Here is a 20494-nt window from a genome sequence, read left to right as displayed (position 1 = left end):
TTCCATGGCTCCGATTGGTCAGCAGCACTGCGAATTTCAGCGCCTGAAGCGGCAGGTTGCTGAGTGATGGTTGGTTGCGCGCTTTCCCTTTTTTTTTTTTTTTTTTTTTTTATTATTTGCAAGCAGAGAGAGAAGAGAGACAGAGAGGATGGGCGCACCAGGGCCTGCAGCCGCAGCAAATGAACTCCAGACGCATGCACCACTTTGTGCATCTGGTTTACTTGAGTTGAACAATGGGGAATGAACCCAGGACGTTAGGCCTTCAGGCAAGCGCCTTAACCACTGAGCCATCTCTCCAGCCCTTGATATGAGGATTAATTTTTTTTTTTTTTTTTTTTTTACTTAGAGAGAATGGACGCACCAGGGCTTTCAGCCACTGCAAACGAACTCCAGATGCTTGTGCCCCCTTGTGCATCTGGCTAACACGGGTCCTGGGGAATTGAATCTGGGTCCTTTGGCTTTGCAGGTAAGTGCCTTAACCGCTAACCCTCCAGCCCCTTGTTTAAATGTTTATATTATTTGCCTGTGGAGGGGCAGGAATACCCACCAAATAGGCAAATTCTCAGAAGGCAGTGAGGTGAGCAGTCTGTCTTCTACTGTTTACCATGAATGGAGATCTGTGTAGGGACCAATACGGGTCTCCTGGTCCTTTGGAGGCCAGGGTTCTGTGTCGAAGGCCGGCTTACCGGGCAGAGAGCTCACACAGGGTCACAACTGGGCTTTATTTTAGTTTCCAATAAGATACAGGAGCAGTCCAGGCAAATATGTCACCTTAGATACACCAGAAGCACGCTCAATGGTCACTTGTACCCCAGCGAATGAACACACAGCAGCATGAAACTAAAGTGCTTTGCTAGACTTCTTGAGGAAAGTCTCTTCCGTGGTGGTATACGTGCCTCTCCCCACCCCCCACCCCCGCTCCGGAACCCCTGGCTGTGGGCTTCTGGGAGGGACCAGCGGTTTCTCTATACTCTACCTGTCCTACAAAGGCTTTATCAGCTAAACACTGCTTTTTCCAGACAACCAATACATTGATGACTGCAGCCCTCCCCACCATGACCAGCAACAATCCCAACACTCAGCAGGAGTCCAAGAGAGACCAAGCGTGCAGAGGGAGACTCTGGGGGGGTCAGGTGGTGGGAGGGTGGGAGCAGGTTTCCCCTGCTGTCTTGTGGCCCGCTGCAGTTGTTGGTACAGGGAGTAACCCACAGAATGGTGTCCAAGGGAGCTTGCAGCAAGGTGAAGATGTGTTCAAGTTAGTGGAGCAGGGCCCGCAAGCGTCTCAGAGCAAGGTCAGAGGGACGGCCCTCTTTTGTGTTGCACCAACCTCTTCCCGTCATCCTGGGCAGCTCCTATCTTCCACCATCCCTCCTTCTACATCCTTTAACCACCTGGACCCAACCAGTTCTTACCAAGAAACCAGGGCGAACCGGCCAAGGGCCATGATGGCAAGAAAGGGAGGCAAGTCCCTTTCCAGCACGGTGCCAGCGGCTGCCCTGTCAGCACCACCTGTGCCACAACCCACACCCCCCTCCTGAGCGCCTCCCTGTGCTCGGGCTGGCTGTAGTGTCCCCACTCTCCTGCCTCCTTCTAGAGCCTGGCCACAAAGTACAACTAGAAGACTCTGCAAGGGCCAAAGCACTAAAGCTGCCGGGCAGACTCAGTGTTTTGGGAAGAAGTCCAGTCATTTCCAGCATGGCCTCTCGGCAGGTGAGCTGGGGTGCCGAGGAAGGCAGGTGTGCTGAGGCTGGAGAGGGCAAGGGCTGCCTGCTAGTCAGGAAGGCTCTAGTCAGTCATTCTGCAGGGCTACATCCAAGAGCCTGTCAAGTGCAGGGATGCTCCATCAATCAAGTGAACCTGGTAAGCTGACAGGGCCTCACACGACCTCCGGTGCCATGCTGCCTGGTTGCTGGAGATCTCCTTTGGGGTTTGAGCCAGAGGGTCTTCCTTCAGAAGTGGGGGATTAACTGGTGCTGAAGGGCTCAAATCAGTGTGAGACAGTGGGTACTTCCATTCCATCTGCAGCGGCCAGGGACTGGAACTGATGGCAGGTGGGCAGTCCTGTCCCCTTTCCATGCAGGCCCTGTCCTGAGTGCCCACTATCTGCTGGGCTGCAGGTACTGATGTGTGAACATGTTAAGTTCACTGTCCAACCAGCCAGCTTTATTCCTGCAAAGACATGGTTACTTTGTACCCACAAGAACCAGTAACAGGTGATACTAGCCTGTCTGCCATTGGTCCTGCTAAGGTCACATGACAAGTAGCCTCATTTTCTTTTTGTTGTTTGTTTGTTTACCGAAGTAGGGTCTCATTCTAGCCCAGGCTGACCTGGAATTCACTCTGTAGTCTTGGGGAAGCCTCGAACTCACAGCGACCCTCCTACCTCTGCTGTGATTAAAGGCGTGCACCACCACGTCCGGCCAAATAGCCTCATTTTATACTCCAATGATCTCATTTACTTGCTTGTAGATTAAAAAAAAAAAATGCATCCAGAAAGGGAGAATCACTTGCTAAACAAGGCCACCCAGTGGTGGGGTGGAGTCAGGCTTCTTTTAAATGGGTGGGTTGGGACAAGGTCTTAATGCTGTAGCCCAGTCAGGCCTAGAACTCATAGCCGTCACCCTGCCAGGCATCACACCTAGCTCCAAGCTTTTCTAGTTTTGCTGCAGCCCAGGGCAAGTCTCTGAGCTGCTGGAAGCCAGCTTTTCTGAATGACGGACAGGAGGCTGGGTGCTGGTGCATCAGATGGCCCGGCCCCTCCAAGAGCTCCAGCGGGCAGTGTGTCCGCAGAACGGGCACATCCGCCCACACAAGGCCACGGAGGGAACGTCCACTGATCTGGTGGGGGCTGCAGCTGAAAGCCTACAATCACAATCGCCCCTGGCTCTGTCCCCAGTGAGCCTGACATCAGAGGCAGGCCGGAAGCACAGGTCCCCATGTGCGGATGTTATCAGTGCCTGGTAGTCAGAGGCCTTAAGAGTACCTCTACCTTCAGCTGTGCTGTTGTGAAGTCTCCCACTTCCCAGAGGAAATGGGGCACTGGAAAGCAGAGGGAAGGAGCAGGACCTGAGCTGAGGACCAGGCCCGTCCAAACGATCTCATTTCCAGCAAACCGCTAACAGAGGCATCATGATTCTTAGAGACCACTAGAGACCTGGCTCCAATCCTGCCCTGCAGGTGGACACGGTGAAGCCATATCCACTTCCTGAGCTCAGAGGGGAACTGAATGTGATGCAGGGAGTGGGTCTAACATAGGGCAAGAGACCCAATATGGAGTTCAGAGCCCGCTGCACCCCAAGCCCACTTGGTCATTTCCTCTGAGACTCTAGACAAGTGACTCAGCTTCTGCTGGCATTGGTTTTCCAATTTAAATATTTTAAAATTTTTATTTGAGAGAGAGGCAGAGAGAGAGAATGGGCACACCAGGGCCTTTAGCTACGGCAAACAAACTCCAGATGCATGTGCCACCTCTTGCACCTAGCTTTATATGGATACTGGGGAGCTGAACCTGGGTCCTGTGGCTTTGCTGGCAAGCACCTTAACTGCTGAGCCATCTCTCCAACCCCAGTTTTCCTATTTAGAAAGTGGGGCTAAACTGGGTGGCACACACCTTTAATCCCAGCACTCTGGAGGTAGAGGTAGGAGGATCACCATGAGTTCAAGGATACCCTGAAACTACACAGTGAATTCCAGGTTAACCTGAGCTAGAGTGAGATCCTACCTGGAAAAACAGGGGCTGGAGAGATGGCTTACTGGTTAAGGTATTTGGCTGCAAAGACTAAGGACCCAGGTTCAATTCCCCAGAACCCACATAGTCAGATGCACATTGTGGCACATGCATCTGGAAATTGCTCGCAGTGGCTAGAGGTCCTACTGCACCCATTCTCTCTATCTGCCTCTTTCTCTCTCTCACTCATAAATAAATAAATACATAAAATACTTTTTTAAAAAAGCATTCACTTGCAAAGCTTGCCACAGCAGGTTCAATTCCCTATCCACAAACATAAAGCCAAAAGAGTATTAACTTGCAAAGAAACCCTGGCATGCATGGAGGTGTGCACGCGCACACACACACAGACACAAATATACAAAAGACGTAGTAAAAGAAAGGGGGCCAGGAATGGTGGCGTACACCTTTAATCCCAGCACTTGGGAGGATGAGGTAGGAGGATCACTGAGTTGGAGGCCAGCCTGAGCTATACGCTACCAGGAAGGAAGGAAGGGAAGGACATGGCAAGCTCCCCCAGGAATATCAAAGACTGAGTGAGACAGCCTGTTTGAAGTGAAGTGCTGAGAGCCTGCAGTTTGCAAGGACACCCCTCCCCCATGCACTGCAGTGTCACCTGACCCAACTGCAGGCACCTTGAGAGCCGTGCAATGACACTACGTCTGGCAAAAATCTAACACAAGTGAGCTAAACCCCACCTGAGAGGCTAGCGTCCATGCTCGAGGCAAAAGGGCAGCACCAGAATCCCCCTCTTGGCCAGGCCATCTCACCTGAGCAGTTTTGCTTTGCTCTGAAGAGAATCAAGAGCTTCGACCTTCTTGTTCATGGTGGCAATTTCCTGCTCTAGATTGTCCCGGGTGACGTCGACTTGCTGGCACAGATGAGCAAAGGTCCCAGACAGCTCCCTGAGAGAAACAAAGGCGGGACTAGCGGCACGTGGTGGCGCAAGCTGGACCCCTTCAGAGGTTGAATGGGCACAGGGCAGGGCAGCAGCTGAGCTGGACTGCATCCTTGCTGGCAGCCCTCCCCTTCCCTTCCCTAAGTCCCTTTTTGGGACTTCTGCTGAAGCCATAAATCACTCACACCAAAGCCACTGGGCATCACCACGGGAGGTACAGCAGCGCACTGGATACCTGCCTTGGCCACAAGAAGCTAGGATTCAGATCCTGACTCCAGTGCTTATCATCATGAGTGGCAGGAACAAGAGAAGGGCCTGATAGCAAGTCCCCATGTCCTCATTTAAGACAACTGATATGACAAAGCAGTATCTAGCTCAGAGCAGTAAGAAAAGTTATTGTACCCATTCTCTCTCTCTGCTTATACTTGCTTCACAAGTGTGATGACCTGTGTTCAGATTCCCCCCCACCAAAAAAAAAACAGTATCTGTCAGGTGTGGTGGTGTATGTCTTTAGTCCCAGCACATGGGACACTGAGGTAGGAGGACTGCTGTGAGTTCAAGGCCAGCCTGGGGCTACAGAGTGAGTTTCAGGTCAGCATGGGTTGAGGTGAGATCCTCCAAGGAAAAAACAAAAACAGAGAAAAGGGATTTCCAGAACCCAAGTAAAGCTGAACATGGTAACGTAAGCATCTATCATCCCAGCACTTCTATGGCAAGGCGGGATGAGGAAACAGGAGAGTCCCCAGAAGCTCCTGGGCCAGCCAGTCTGGCATATGCAGCAGTGAACAAAAGACCCTGCCTCAGACAGGGAAGAAGGTGAGAACATCAGAGCTTGTTCTCTGACCCCCATGTATGTGCTGTGGTATGTGTGTGCCCACACTCAAACACACAGATACAAAGACTAAAAAACAGTGAGGGCTGGAGGAATGGCTCAGCAATTAAGGTGCTTGCCTGCAAAACCTAACAACCCGGGTTCAATTCCCCAGTACCCACATATAGCCAGATGCACCATGTGGCACATGTGTCGAGTTTGTCTGCAGTGGCTGGAGGCCCTGGCGTACCTATTTTCTCTCTTCTATTTCTCTCTGCTTACAAATAAATAAAAACAATTAAACAAAGAGGCGCGGGGGGTGGGGGGAAAGCCAGGTGTAGTGGCGCACGCCTTTAATCCCAGCACTTGAGAGGCAGAGGTAGGAGGATTGCTGAGAGTTTGAGGCCATCCTGAATAGTGAATTCCAGGTCAGCCTGGACTAGAGTGAAACTCTACCTTGAAAAACCAAAAAGAGAGAGAGAGAGTGGGAGAGAAATATGCCAGAACAGCCACTCCTGAGCTTTGATGATGCACTGACAAGTCCTCTGTCCTATGTAATGCTGTGACCATGCAGCAATCCAGGACCTCACAACTCTCTCCACAGCCCATGCCTTTCAATGTAACCTTTAACGGCTCCTCATGTTCCCATTTCTTCCAAGCTTGGGTCACCAGAAGCCTATATGGCCTTAGCCAAGGACAGAAGAAGTATCTTAAACCTCTCTGCCATCGCTGCCCTCAAAAGCTGGAATTATGCCAGGTGTGGTGGTGCACGCCTTTAATTCCAGCACTTGGGAGGCAGAGGTGGGAGGATCGCTGTAAGTTCAAGGTCACAGTCACGCTGAGACTACATAGTGAATTCGAGGTCAGCTGGGCTAAAGCAAGACCCCCCTCAAACAATTAAAAAAAAAAGATGGAATTACATAGTCAATGGCCCATGATGCTCAAGACATAGGGAGTTCTCAGGCCAGGCTAAAAAGAAAATGGGGTGAGCCCATCCAGCAAGGAGTCCTCCCGCAGGGTCCTGGGGCCACTCACTGCTGGACTTGGTGGCTGCAGTTGGAGCCCGTATAGCTGATGATGAGTTGTAGCTTCTCACTGGCATACTCCACAAACTGCCGCTTGAAGGCCCTCTCCTTGGCCTTCGTGGTCCAGGTTAGGCGCTCATAGACGTAGAGGAGGCCGTACAGTCCAAAGGAGAGGGCGATGAGCCGCCAGCCCACTGCCTTCCACACCTGCAGGGGCACACAGTCAGCTTGGGTGAGGGCTGTGTGAACCCACCTCCCCAGGGGTCTGTCACTCCCAGGATTGCTCCGAGAGCCCCAGCAAAGGTGTCTTTGGACTTCTACTAAAAGCCCATCTTCCAGCATCTGCGTTGACCGCCCCCCCCCCCCCAGGCCCGGAACCATCTCTAGTTGGAAGTGAGGGAAACTGAGTGTTGACTACATGACATGACATGTAGAGTCCTGACCTAGGTGAACAGGAGATTTTGCAGTCCTGGTGATGGAACGTGGGGCTCTGTTCATGCTAGACAAGCCCTCTACCACTGAGCTACAGCCCCAGCGCCAGGTCTGTAAGCAGACTTCTGAAACACTGGGGTGTTCTGAGGCAGTACCTTATTCTGATGACAATGAGAAACAGAATTCAGCATCCCCTCAGAACTGGCTCAAGGGAGTGTGGTTTTAGTCACAGCATGCGGCTTAGAGCTGAGCACCAAGGCTCTGGTATTGCCCGTCATCCTGGGTTTTTGAATTTGGCCCAGTTTCTTTCTTCCTTTTTTTTTCTTCCAAAATTTGAGACAGAGTCTCATGAAGCCCAGGTTAACCTCAAGCTTGCTATGTAGTACAGATAACCCTGAACTTCTAATCCTCTTGCCTTCACTTCCCCAGTGCTGGGGTTACAGATAAGCAAACCATCACATCCTGTTTTATGTGGTGCTGCTGGGGATTGAACCAGGGATCAGTGCATGCTAGACAACAACTGACATTTGAGCTGTATCCACAGCCTGGGCCTGGTTCTTTATAGTGGGTTATTCATTCACAAAAAAGGCACATGGCTCAGGCGCAATGCACAGGGTCATGCGGGGCAGTGTAGGGCAGCTCATGACCTAGGACACTGTGGAAGTCACCCAGCATGCTAGTGGCAGCCTGCGGGAGGGGTCCTCAGCTGCCCCATCCTGCACTACATGCTGGGAAAGCAGTTCTGGCAGTGTTCAAGAGCCACCCTCTGCCACTGTTCTATCTCCCCACCATAGACAAGGGCAGGAGGACTCGGGCAAAGCCTCAAGGAAATTGCAGGCACGGGAGATTGTGACTGCAATGTAGCATATCTTCACTCAGGATGCGATGTGAAACACCTCTCAAGACCAGAAGACAACCAGTAGCAACCCAGGCCTGGGGTTCAGGATATAAAACCTGAAGGAAGGGCAGGAGGGTTCTAGACCAACCTGGGCCTCTTGTCTCTTAATCCTTTACAAGGTTGTTGTTTCTTTGTGCACAACCAAGGACACCCTTTCATTCCTACTTCCCTAGAGCCCAAGCCGTCAGTGCCTTAGGTCCTTCCCTACCTGCCTGGAGCACAGCCCTCATGGAAGAGGAACATGCTAGAGTCAGACAAGGAAGGCTTCAGGCTCTAGCTCTGTTTTTGGCAAGCCACATCTAAGAAATGGGAACACTGCTATCTATCTAAACATTAGTTGAGTGAGGCCTAAATGGGACAATACATATATATGTGAAAGGGCTCAGGTCACACAGCATCTCAGGACAAAAAACAGTCACTGAGCCCCCTGGGCTCCTCCCTCCTTCCCGAGCAGGACTTGTCACTGACCACTCCTCCAACCACAAGAATGCCCATAGACGTCCTGGATGTCAGAGAGGCCAGGCCAGTAACCATAGAGACCATGAGCTCTTCCTGGGTGAGCGAGCCCTGAGGCAGCGGGGGCATGCTGGGGTTGGCAGGCGTCAGGGGGACGGGACGCTGAACCTGAGAGGAGAGAGGACACAGCAGTGAGAAGAACGCGCAGGTTTCTTGTTCAAGACCCTCAAGGCCAGGGGAGCTGGGACAGACACACAAAGGACAGCTCCTCCATTTCCAAGAGGCGAAAAGAGCAAACGTGCTGCCTATGCAGCAGCACAGGTGGATTTCTGCTTCCTACGAGACCAGCCAGCCTGGGTGAGCACTATGCGATGCCACAGAATGTGAGCCACGACCACCCAGGCAGATGGCAGTATGGGATGGGTATCAAAATAATTCAAGTTTTTTGTTTTCTGGGTGCATTTTTTTGGGGGGGGTTGAAGCAGGCTTTCACTCTAGCCCAGGCTGACCTGGAATTCCCTATGTAGTCTCATGGTGGCCTCGAACTCATGGTGATCCTCCTACCTCTGCCTCCCGAGTGCTGGGATTAAAGGCGTGCGCCATCACACTCAGCTTTTTTTTTTTTTTTCTTTTTTGCTTTTCTAAGGTAGGGTTTCACTCTAGCCCAGGCTGACTGAAATTAGTCTCCAGAGTAGGTTTGAACTCATGGCAATACTCTTGCCTCTGCCTCCCAAGTACTAGGATTAAAGGCATGCTCCACCATGCCTGGCTTTTGTTGTTGTTGTTGTTTTGAGGCAGGGTCTCACTCTAGCACAGGCTAACCTGGGCTTCTCTATGTAGTCTCAGTGTGGCCTCAATCTCACAGAAATCCTCCTACTTCGGCTTCCCAAGCACTGGGACTAAAGGCAAAAAATCTAAATTTTAAAGTGGTGGTATATAAATGAATATTTAAAAATCCCCCCCTCCTCTTTTTTTTGGGGGGGGGCATGGTGATAACGATCAAATCCAGGGCTTCTTATATACTAGGCAAACATTCTAACACTGAGCTACACCCAGCCTCAAAGTCATCCGTTTTTATCATACTTACTTTCACATGTACTTAAAAAAACACAAAACAAAACAAAAACAACATCATTTGTAATTAAGATAAAGGCAGTTAACAAGTGGGAACAATGCTGATGGTAATGCACCATGGTGGTACACACAGTGTCTGCCTGAGGGACCCCTGCTGAAGACCAGCTACATGTCCAGTGGAAAGGTCCAGACTGACCTCCCATGATGCCCTGGGGAGAGGAGCTTTGCTTGCCTGGTCATTGTAGCCCATCAAGGCCCGGCGGCTGTTCTTGGGGCCCAGGAACCTATTCACTAGCATAGTCCATCCAAGGGAAAAGTGGAACTCAATGTCCTCTTGAAAGTCAGCACACAGCTTGTCACAGTTCAGGTCGTAGCTGAGGGAGAAGCACTGGCGGGGGACCAGCAAGTCTATCTGATTCCGCACAGACATGGGAAGGAGGGGCTTCAAGCCATCTGTCAGGGACACAAACAGGAAGAAAGCACATCAGCTCCAGCTTCTGTCACTAGGGCCAAGCCTTAGGAACAACAGCCATGCCAGCTACTGCCATGAGTGCTCAGAGTTCTGCCCAAATACCAAATCATGGCAGCTCAGCCAGTGGGACCAGGCAGGCTACCTCCCTGCCAGGCTCTCAACTGGTAATGGGGCCAATGGCAACTCGGGATGGGTTCCTCCAGTCCATATTTAGCATGAACTCCTAACACCCACCAACAACCTAAAGGTAACAAGTTAAATCACCCAAAGTGACAGAGATGAGGAAAGGGTCCCAGGGCCCAAGCCCCAAGTTTCCCTTTGGCACTAACCTATCATGTCCTGCTGCATGGTCTGCAGGGAGCTGCTGATGGCCGTGGAACAGCGATCTGACAAGTTCCGGCCCAGGCCTTCCTCTATGTGGCGGTGCAGTTCCTGCCAGCAGGAAAGGAAGGTTAAGGGAAGCATCGCCTCCATCAACAGCTGCTGAGGCTGCTCAGCCAGGATGCTAGGTGACCAAGGGAGGCAGAGGAAGCCTGGCTTTTATTTCCACTGAAGGCCTGAAGGAGACTAGATGGGGTTGAGTTGCTGTCTCCACAGTGACTCCAAGACTCACATTCTTATAAACCTTGAGGACGACTGGGGACGGGTGGAAATCCATCTGGTAGTCATCGACCAGCACAGAGAGGCGCCTGATCTCCTCAGCCATGGCGGTAGATACCTGCAGCAAGGGAAGCATGCTGTTAAGCATCGGGAGGAACATGCTTTCCGTGTGCAGTGTGAGAGCTTCTGGCACTTGCTTGCAAACACCTAGCTGATCAGTAGAAGCCCAGAGGAAGGAGACGGCTGAGACACAGAATGGAACCCAAAGGGAAGTTCTGCATTTTTGAATTGAAGCCACAATTTCCTCCCAGGAAGCACAGAAAACCCAAGGATGTCTGACTTGACAGTGAATCCAAATTTCCTCAGAGTCCCTCTAGTTTCTCACCTGCCTTTCCACTTCCTCCGTGATCTGTTTGATTCGCAGTTTATAGTCTTGTGCCAAGAGCTCCAGCTGCTTGTCAATAAATCTCAGCCGGTCTTGCCGCTCTTCCCGCATCTCCAGGCAGTAAACCCTGAGAGCAGAGAATGCTGGTCAGAAGATTCATGTCACCACTTGACTAAGCTGAGGAACAACAGGGGACACCGGGGGGGTCCCCCTGTACCACTGCCATCCTGACTAGAGAGTCACACACATACACAGAGGCATGAATTCTACTTCCCAGACAGGAGACAGCCTCTCCTCAGTTTAATATGAAGACAAAGAGGGGCTGGAGCAATGGCTGAGCGGTTAAGGCGTTTGCCTACAAAGCCAAAGGACCCTGGTTCAATTCCCTAGGACCCACTTAAGCCAGATAGATGCATGGGGGCGGGGGCGTGCATCTGGAGTTCATTTGCAGCAGCTGAAGACCCTGACATGCCTATTCTCTCTCTCTCTCCCCCTCTCCCATCCCCTGCATGAAAATGTAGATAAAACATGAAGAGATGGGTACCAGAGGACACTAAAGGAGAGTTAGAGAAGATTCTGGCTAGCCAGGTGCAGTGGTGCACATCCTTAATCCCTGCACTCAGGACACTGAGGTAGGAGGATGGCCAGGAGTTTGAAGCCAGCCCAGTAAGTTTCAGATGACCTGGGCTGGACTGAGGTCCTGCCTTAAAAACAAACAAAATATAAAATGTTATGCTATGGGACTAGAGAGATTGTTCAATGTTTGTTAAAGGCACTTGCTTACAAAGCCTGACACCCTGCTTCAATTCCCCAGTACCAATGTAAAGCCAGATGCACAAAGTGGCACATGAGTCTGAAATTCCTTTGCAGTGGCAGGATGCCCTGGCAGTCCCATGCTTTCTCTCTTTCTGCTTGCAAATAAACATATATTTTTAAAATCAAAAGCAAGTGACTGCATATGTAGCTCATTGGTAGTACTGGCTTACCATGCACAAAGCCCCGGGTTTGATCCCCAGCATCATATGAACTGGGCATGGTGAAACACGCCTACAACTCCAGCACATAGAGGATCAAGGTCATCCTCAGCTACTATAGTGAATTTGAGGCCAACCTGCACTACATGAGATCTTGTCTCAAAAATAAAAATAAATAGCCAGTGTGGTGGTTTGATTCAGGTGTCTCCCATTAACTTAGGTGACTGCTAAGTTCCCAGCTGATGGAGATTTGGGAATTAATTCCTCCTGGAAGCAGTGTATTGTTGGGAGGTGGGTTTATGGGTGTTATAGCCAATGTCCCCTTGCCAGTGTTTGGCACACTCTCCTGTTCCTTGTTGTTCATCTTATGTTGGCCAGGGGGTGATGTCCACTCTCTGCTCATGCCATCGTTTTCCCCTGCCATCGTGGAGCTTCCCCTTGAGCCTGTAAGCCAAAATAAATCTCTTTTTTTCCCCATAAGCTGCTCTGGTTGGGTGATTTCTACCAGCAATGCAAACCTGACTACAACAGCTGGGCATGGTGGTGCATGCCTTTAATTCTACGAAGGCAGAGGTAGAAGGATCATCATGAGTTTGAGGCCACCCTGAGACTACACAGTGAATTCCAAGTCAGCCTGAGCTAGAGTGGGACTCTACCTCAAAAAAACAAAAATAAATAAATAATTTAAAATACCAATAAAACCAAGCTAGGGTTGTGGCTCAGTAGTAAAGTGCTTGCCTAGCATGCTGAGGCCCTGGGTTTGATCCCTAACACCAGGAGCTAGGACAGCTCAGCAGTTAAAAGATGTTGCTTGCAAAGCCTGCCAAAACAGGTTCAATTTATCAGCACCTACATCAAACCATTCATAGGTCAGACTCAAGTGCAGTAGCAGGAGACTTTGTCTCAAAGAAGGTGGTGCATAAACAACTCCTCTGACCTACACACAAACACAAACACAAACACACACACACACACAGTAAAATTCAAGAAACAGGGCTGGAGAGATGGCTTAGCGGTTAAGGCGCTTTCCTGCAAAGCCTAAGAACCCATGTCCAATTCCCCAGTACCCACGTAAGCCAAATGTACAAGGTAGCACATGCATCTGGAATTTGTTTGCAGTGGCTGGAGGCCCTGGTGCATCCATTCTCTCTCTATCCACCTTTCTCTCTCTCTCTCAAATATAAAAATTAAAAAATTAGGATTGGAAAGATGGCTTAGAAGTTAAGTTGCTTGCCTGCAAAGCCAAAGAAACCTAGATTTGATTCCCCAGGACCCATGTAAGCCAGGTATACAAGGTGGTGCATGCATCTGGAATTCATTTGCAGTGGCTGGAGGTCCTGACATACCTACTCTATCTCTGTCTGCCTCTTTCTCTGCTTCTTTCTTTCCCTCTCAACTTAATAAATAAAAAATCTTTTTAAAATAAAATATTTACAAAATAACAAGAAACAAAAAACAAAACAAAAAAAAATTGCTCAGATAACCTACTTTTTTGGAAAATGGCACACCCAGAAGCCATAGACTGTTACTAGAAAAACTTCAGTGCCGGGGATGGGATACCTTCCATTGAGTTGTTGGCCAGGGAGGTCCCTGGTGCCTCTAAAACATTACAGGCTATTGCCAAGGCTCTTGGTTTCCCACCAGGAATAGATGATAAGACCCTATTACTGAAGACTATATATGCCTGGGCTGCAAGGTCACAGAGAAATCTTGCTGGAGCTGAACTGAAAACCTTCTCCTTGCAGACAAGACCAGCTGATAGAAAGCTGGAAAAAGCTGTACTGCATGCAGCCTTATGGGAGACAGAGCCATCAGTGGCAAAAGCAGTGAACACTGCAAGCCTCAAGTTTGGCCAGCCAGACCAAATGAGCCAATGAATGCAACAGCAGCATGTCTGTTATGTGGGAAATCAACTGCTCTATAATTGGACTGGAGGCCTGCTCTATCAAAGGGATTACATGCCTGGTACTGAAAAACTAATCAAAAGCCTATGGTGGGAGAGGTCATGAGCATTAGGAGTATAACACCTGCTATTACCTGGATAAACACATATATTATGCTCACCAAACTGCCCTATAAACACCTTACTTAATATTCATACTCATTTATTAATGCTACTTTCACTTTTGGTTAGAAAAGTTTCTCTTTTCAGGTGGTGGTGACTACTGGGATGACCCAAAAGGCACCATAGTGCTGAGAAGACGTGATGGAGGAATGTCCAGCACTGAAACATCTCTATCACACCCTCCAAGGCTCAGGTTCCATTGTGGAAGAGGCAGCAGAAAGAACGTAAGAGCCAAAGGAAAGGTAGGACTGCTTACAACGCAATTGGCCAGACAGAAATTGGCCTTGATATCCATGACCTCACAGTGCCTAACTCTACCTTCACAAGACCCTCATAATAGCAGGAAAAGATGACATCAAAATAAAAGAGTCTAGTGGAGAGAGGGAGGGGATATGATGGAGTGTGGATTTGTGAAGGGGAAAATGGGAGAGGGGAGGGAATTATTATGGTTTATTCTCTGTAAGTATGAAAGCTGTCAATGAAAAGGAAAAAAAAAAAAACAAATGTTCAGGCTGTGAACACAGTACCTTTGCAAGGGCCAAAGCCTCTAACACAGCAGACCTCACAGCCCCAGCTGAGTGAGACAATCAGGCACCCAGCAACCCTCCTCACCAGGCTGACTAGGTGGCTCTACCGTGAGCTGGGTGGGAGCCCACAGACTCAGCCCACCATTAGACATCTGGCAGAGTGCAGGCAGCACCATCATTTCCCAGCAACCCCTCTGCCTGTCCTGGGCTCTCACCGCTGCTCCTGAGCCGCGATGTGCAAAGAGTCCATGATGAGGCGAATGGCCTCTGCAATCTGCTTGGCCCGGACTGTGTGCTGCTCAAATTTGGTCTTCACAGCAGACTGGGAAATGCACTCCTGGAACAGACAGAGGTGCTGAGAGAGGTAGGAGCCAACAGGGTCTACAGACAATAGCCAGGCTCTTTCATTCCTGAGGAGATAGCCAGAGAGCTTGGGAGGGACAGAATCACTACATACCAGAATCAAAGACTTACCTCAAATCTCCTCTCAAAGTTCTGAAACTCAAGCATCCTCACTTGAAAGCCTTCTGCAAGAGCGCCCCCTAGGAGAATCATACTGTCAGCAGGAAATAGCTTGGAAGGAGAGGAAGATGAGCAATTCCCCCACATCCTTTACTTTTCTCATTCTGCCACCAAATACATGATAAGAAGTAACTGAAGGAAGGATTTATTGCCTGGCAACATGAGATATGACACCTCATGGCAAGGAGTGTATGGTGGCTTGCTCACATCTCATCAGGCCAAGAAGCAAAGTGGACTACGGGAGCTCAGCTGGCTTTCTTTTTCTTTTCTTGATTTTTTTTTTTTTTTTTAATTTTTTGAGGTAGAGTCTCACTCTAGCCCAGGCTGACCTGGAATTCACTATGTAGTCTCAGGGTGGCCTCAAACTCAAGGCAATCTTCCTACCTCTGCCTCCCAAGTGCTGGGATTAAAGGCATGCGCCACCACGCCCGGCTAAGGCTTTCTGCTGTCTCTCCTGTGTCACCCACATTCAGGGTAGACCTTCACTCCTCAGTTAGATCTCTGGGACCGTCCTTACAGACACACTGAAAGTTGCCACCCAGGGTACTCTAAAGCCAGGCGAGGAGACAAGCATGCAGACAGGAATGGGGCTGGCACAGGTTAGAGAGCCAGGGCTTCTCCCTCCAGATTCTGCTCCCCAGAATGATTTCCACTGACTGACTCAACAAGAGACCCAACATCTCAAACACCCAGAACAAGGAGCAGCATGTCTGCTCCAAGAGTTACCTCCTTCCGGCATGCCCTGGGCTTTCTGGATCCTGGCATTGAGTACCTCCTTGGCAGACACAAAGAAGATCCGGTCCCCAGCCTGAGCTCGATCCACCACACCCAGCTCATCTACCAGGAAGCCGGTGCAACGCTCCATGTGCTGCCGCCGCACCTGCGTCCCGGGCAGACGGGTGTGTGAGCAGGGTGGGATGCACAGCCCTACTGTTTATCTTTATTTTTTATTTTTGGTTTTTCAAGGTAGGGTCTCACTCTAGCCCAGGCTGACCTGGAATTCACTATGGAGTCTCAGGGTGGCCTTGAACTCACAGCGATCCTCTTACCTCTGCCTCCCGAGTGCTGGGATTAAAGGCGTGCGCCACCACGCCCGGCTTCCTACAGTTTATTTTTAATGGGTAGTACATGCACATGGTACAACATCCAATAAGTATAAATACATTCACAGAGAAAGGTTACCAACTATCCCTGCTCTAGCCATAACGTTTCCAAAAGCCAATGTCCTGGGAGTTTCTGAGGCACAGCCTGCCAAGGACATTTCAGGTGTACACAAGCAGAATGCTCAAACAGGCCCCACACTAGCTCAGGTTAAGAGTATACTTTAACCCTAGCACTTGGGAGGCAGAGGTAGGAGGATCACCATGAGTTCAAGGCCACTCTAAGACTACATAGTGAATTCCAAGTCAGCCTAACCTAGAGTGAGACCCTACCTCAGGAAAAAAAAAAAAAAAAAAAAAAATTCAAAGCAATAGCAGTTACTCACAGACCCTAACCACTGAGCATACTTGGTTTTCTGAGTTCTAACTCAGAAACTGTAACTTTTGCCGGGTGTGGTGGCGCATGCCTTTAATCCCAGCACTGGGGAGGCAGAAATAGGAGGATCACCATGAGTTCGAGGCCACCTTGACACTACATAGTGTGTTCTAGGTCAGCCTGAGCTAGAGTGAGACCCCTACCTCGAAAAACAACAACAAAACAAAAAAGTATAACTTCTTTTCTTCCCCGCCCCCCTTCTTTTCCACTTATTTGGATGCCCTGAAGTAGCATACTTGCCATGACACTTCGGGGTTGTAGTTTGGGGAGTTTTGTGGTGTTTGTTTTTTTTTCTTTTTTTTTCTTTTTGGTTTTTCAAGGAGGGGTCTCACTCTAGCCCAGGCTGACCTGGAATTCACTATGTAGTCTCAGGGTGGCCTCGAACTCACAGTGACTCTCCTACCTCTGAGCTACCATACTTGACAATGACACCTTGGGGCTTTCTTTTGTTTTAGAGAAAATAGTTGGTTTTATTTTCATATTTTAATCTATTTATTAGAAAGCAGAGGAAGACAGAGAGAGAATGGGTTGCACCAGGGCCATTAGGCTTTAAAGGCAAGTGCCATAACTGCTAAGCCATGTCTCCAATCCAACTTTGGGGTTTTTACACACACCCCCGCCCCAGTACATCTCCTTCATCATTCATGAAAACAAAACAAAACAAATAAAATAAAACAAATGCATAAACATGATTCAGATGCTCTTTAGACCCAAGGGAAATTCAAGGAGAGAAAAGCAATTGGGAGGGGAAGAGTATAATCAAAGCCAGCAGAAGATGCCACAGGGAACACATGACTGCCCAGGAGAACATGAGGCCTCCCTGGGCAGACCTACCACCCACAGGCACCCACCTCCTCCATGTACTCAGGCTCCGAGGCAGACGCGTCCCAGCGGTTGTTCAGAATGAAGATGTTGGGCCGGGAAAGACGCTCGCTCACCTTGTGGAAGAACTGCTTCTCCTAAACAAGGACAGGACCTTGGGGTGGAGGGAGAGCTGTGCGAGCCCAGACCCCACCAGCCACCTGCCCAACCAACCCAGGAAGAAGGTGGAGGAGGAGTTACCGTCTGCATTAGCGTGGACTCCGAGTTGGCCACCAGCACAAACACATCAGCATCCAGGCAAAACTTGTCAATCCAGCTGTCCAGCTCTGTGGTGACATCAATCCCAGGGCTAGTGGTGATGGGTAAATCGATGTCATGTCGTTAGGCACAGAGAATGAACCCATTTTTCTGTTGTGGACCAGCTCTGGGACTTGTGAAGCAGCAAGGCAGCAGAGAGAAAGCAGGGAGGGAGGAAACCGGGCCCAGCCCTCACTGGGGAGTCTCACTTCCCACCTCATACCCCTTCAGATTGCTAGACGGTGTGGGGCTTTTGTTTGTTTGTTTGTTTTTAATTTATTTATTTATTTATTTATTTATTTGAGAGAGATAAAAGCAGAGAGAGAGAGAGAGAGAGAGAGAGAGAGAGAATGGGCACACCAGGGCCTCCAGCCACTGCAAACAAACTCCAGATGCATACGCCCTCTTGTGCATTTGGCTTTCGTGGGTCCTGAAGAATCAAACCGGAATCCTTTGGCTTTGCAGACAAACACCTTAACCACTAAGCCATCTCTCCAGCCCTGTTTGTTTTTCGAAGTAGGGTCTCACTCCAGACCAGGTTGACCTGAAACTCTGTAGTCCCAGGTTGGCCCTGAACTCAGAGCAATACTACCTCCGCCTCCTGAGTGCTGGATTAAAGGTGTGAGCCATGGCTAGAGATGGCTTAGTGGTTAAGGAGCTTGTCTGAGAAGCCTAAGGACTCAGGTTCAACTCTCTGGTCCCACATAAGCCAGATGCACCATGATGCAAGTGCGCAAGATTGAACATGCACACAAGTTGGCACATGCATCTGGAGTTTGACTGCAGTGGCTGGAGGCCCACCAATTCCGCCCCCTCCCCACTCCCTTGCATTAAAAAGCCAGAAAAGAAAGAAAGGAAGGCCAGTCTGTTGGGCTTGCCTCAAAAAAATAGTATGAAGTACCACACCCAGATTTGGATTTTTTTTTTCAAGGCAACTGTATCTATTGCTTTTAGAGTTTTTTTTGTTTTGTTTTGTTTTGTGTAAGAAAGAAAAAGAGGCAGAGAGAGAGAAAGGGAGAGAATGGGCATACCAGGGCCTCCAGCCACTGCAAACAAACTCCAGATGCATGCATCCCCTTGTGCATCTGGCTTACATGGGTCCTGGAGAATTGAACTGGGATCCTTTGGCTTTGCAGGCAAATGCCTTAACCGCTAAGCCATTCCTCCAGCCCCATCTATTGCTTTTATAAAAATATAATAAGTTGTCATTCTACTTCAGAGATACAAGTTTTGTCTTTCTCTCTTTTTCCTTCTCTCTCTCTCTCTCTCTCTCTCTTTCTTTCCTTTCTTTCTACAGGGTTTCCTATAGCCCAGGCTGGCCTAGAAGTAGTTGTAATTGATGAGCTCCCCGCCCTCTAGCTTCCACCTCCCAAGGGCTAGGATTACAGGTATGCACCACCTTTCCCAGCTTCCAAGCTTGGTATTTCTGTGCATTCAAGACACTCTATAGTATGTCATTTCCTGGCATAGGTGTAATGTGTCTACAAAGCAGAGGCAATGTGTTCCTGCAAGGATCAAATACCCCGCTGTGTACATTTCCTCCTCAAAGTCCACACTAGCTCTAGGCTGAGGTGCAGGACCACCACCCCACTTCTGACCACCTCTCCTATCTCTCCAACAGCCCACTGGCATATCTGCAGGGTACTGATGCCAATGGGCATGATAATCAGACCCTGGAGGAAAGCCAAGATGCAGGAGAACTTGGTTCAGTTATCCGAAAGGCCTCAATACTTAAGCAGTGCAAAGTTAGGACAAAGAGGCATGGGGCTGGATCACTCAGAAACGGGGCCGTGGTGCCCCAGACTGCACTGGCTAGGAAAGTTTCTTACCTGTCCATCAGCACGAGGTCATCCTTCAGAAGTGGGCACTTGGAGTTGGGCCACATCACGCTCACCAGGCTGCCAGCATGCAGCTGCTCATCCTGGTGGAGGGCGTGGGCTAGCTGGTTCACAGTCTGAAAGCGAAGGAGAGAAAGAAAGATCAGGCCAAACAAAGCCACCCCCCGTGAGACTTCCTGCGCCACTTGCCATGGCACAGAGGCCTAGGTTGGCTGCCCGATCACGGGAGTTATCAGTAAGGAGCAGCCCTCTGCACACCCCTCACCCTGATGTCATCCTGAAGCTGAGGCTGCTACAGCAATTAATTCCTTATGAATCAAAACACACACCTCAGAGCACCTGGCTCCAAGCCAGAATGCTGCTGCCTCTCGGGTGAGAGAGTCCCAGAGGGCAACAGAACCCGCTCCCTGGCAGCAACCCCCGAAGAGCAGCATGTGCTCACCTCTCTCCTCGTGCTCAGGTCAACAGCCTGCACAGTCTTGACAAGGCCAGCAGGGCCCTTGTTCTCACTGCTCCACCCTTCTGACCCTCCCAAATGTTCTCGCATCCTCCAAAAGTTCATGAGCACGGAGGCTGAGTCAGTGCTGTCACGTGGAGGTGCTGGGTGGCCCAAGCCAACTCCACCCACGAGAACACAAAGCAGCCAGCTGGTACCCACCTTGACGCTCCTCTTCTCCTCTGAGCCTTCAGTGAGGAGGAAGGCCTCGTGGCCCTCGGTACCCCCGACCCGGAGAAAGCAATTGGTGGTATGGCCGATTCCAGAGGGCAGAACTTTGTCCCAGAGCATGGCGTTGATCACTGTGCTCTTCCCATTGCTTGTCCTACAGGAAACAACAGCGGTGAGCAGAGCCACCAGCAGCCACCATGCAGTGACCAGCCTGGGGGCCCGAGTCTTGTTTCTGCAATGTCAGTGGTGCCCAAACAACAGCGAGAAGGCCTCGGTGGGTGGGTTGTTGGTTTCAAGGTAGGGTCTCACTCTAGCCTAGCCTGACCTAGAACTCACGATGATCCTCCTACCTCTGCGCCCTGAGTGCTGGGATTAAAAGTGTGCGCCACCATGCCTGCCTGACCTCTGTGGTAATTTTTTTGTTTGTTTGTTTCCTTTTTTAGATTTTTCAAAATAGGGTCTCACTCA

General features: G+C 49.9%; 1 protein-coding gene across 5 annotated transcripts in view; it reads right to left on the bottom strand.

Moving 5' to 3' along the window:
* Positions 1 to 703: 703 nt before the first annotated feature.
* Mfn2 (mitofusin 2) overlaps positions 704 to 20494 on the bottom strand; it is a 34405-nt gene continuing 14614 nt past the window's right edge. For all 5 annotated transcript variants that reach the window (XM_045149621.1, XM_045149618.1, XM_045149620.1 and 2 more), the window contains 15 exons: positions 20018 to 20180; positions 19351 to 19475; positions 17465 to 17573; positions 17254 to 17361; positions 15593 to 15746; positions 14819 to 14886; positions 14560 to 14681; positions 10779 to 10905; positions 10407 to 10511; positions 10123 to 10225; positions 9554 to 9774; positions 8260 to 8415; positions 6472 to 6668; positions 4498 to 4632; positions 704 to 2169 (listed from right to left, as the gene is read on the bottom strand). In XM_045149621.1, coding sequence (XP_045005556.1) covers positions 2100 to 2169; positions 4498 to 4632; positions 6472 to 6668; positions 8260 to 8415; positions 9554 to 9774; positions 10123 to 10225; positions 10407 to 10511; positions 10779 to 10905; positions 14560 to 14681; positions 14819 to 14886; positions 15593 to 15746; positions 17254 to 17361; positions 17465 to 17573; positions 19351 to 19475; positions 20018 to 20180 — 1963 coding nt within the window. In that variant the 3' untranslated portion in view covers positions 704 to 2099. The remainder of the gene's footprint in view (positions 2170 to 4497; positions 4633 to 6471; positions 6669 to 8259; positions 8416 to 9553; positions 9775 to 10122; positions 10226 to 10406; positions 10512 to 10778; positions 10906 to 14559; positions 14682 to 14818; positions 14887 to 15592; positions 15747 to 17253; positions 17362 to 17464; positions 17574 to 19350; positions 19476 to 20017; positions 20181 to 20494) is intronic.

This window comes from Jaculus jaculus, chromosome 5, assembly GCF_020740685.1.
Source record: "Jaculus jaculus isolate mJacJac1 chromosome 5, mJacJac1.mat.Y.cur, whole genome shotgun sequence".
Taxonomy (NCBI): domain Eukaryota; kingdom Metazoa; phylum Chordata; class Mammalia; order Rodentia; family Dipodidae; genus Jaculus; species Jaculus jaculus.
Note: the sequence above shows the minus strand (reverse complement) of the source record. Positions and strands in the feature narration are given on the sequence as shown.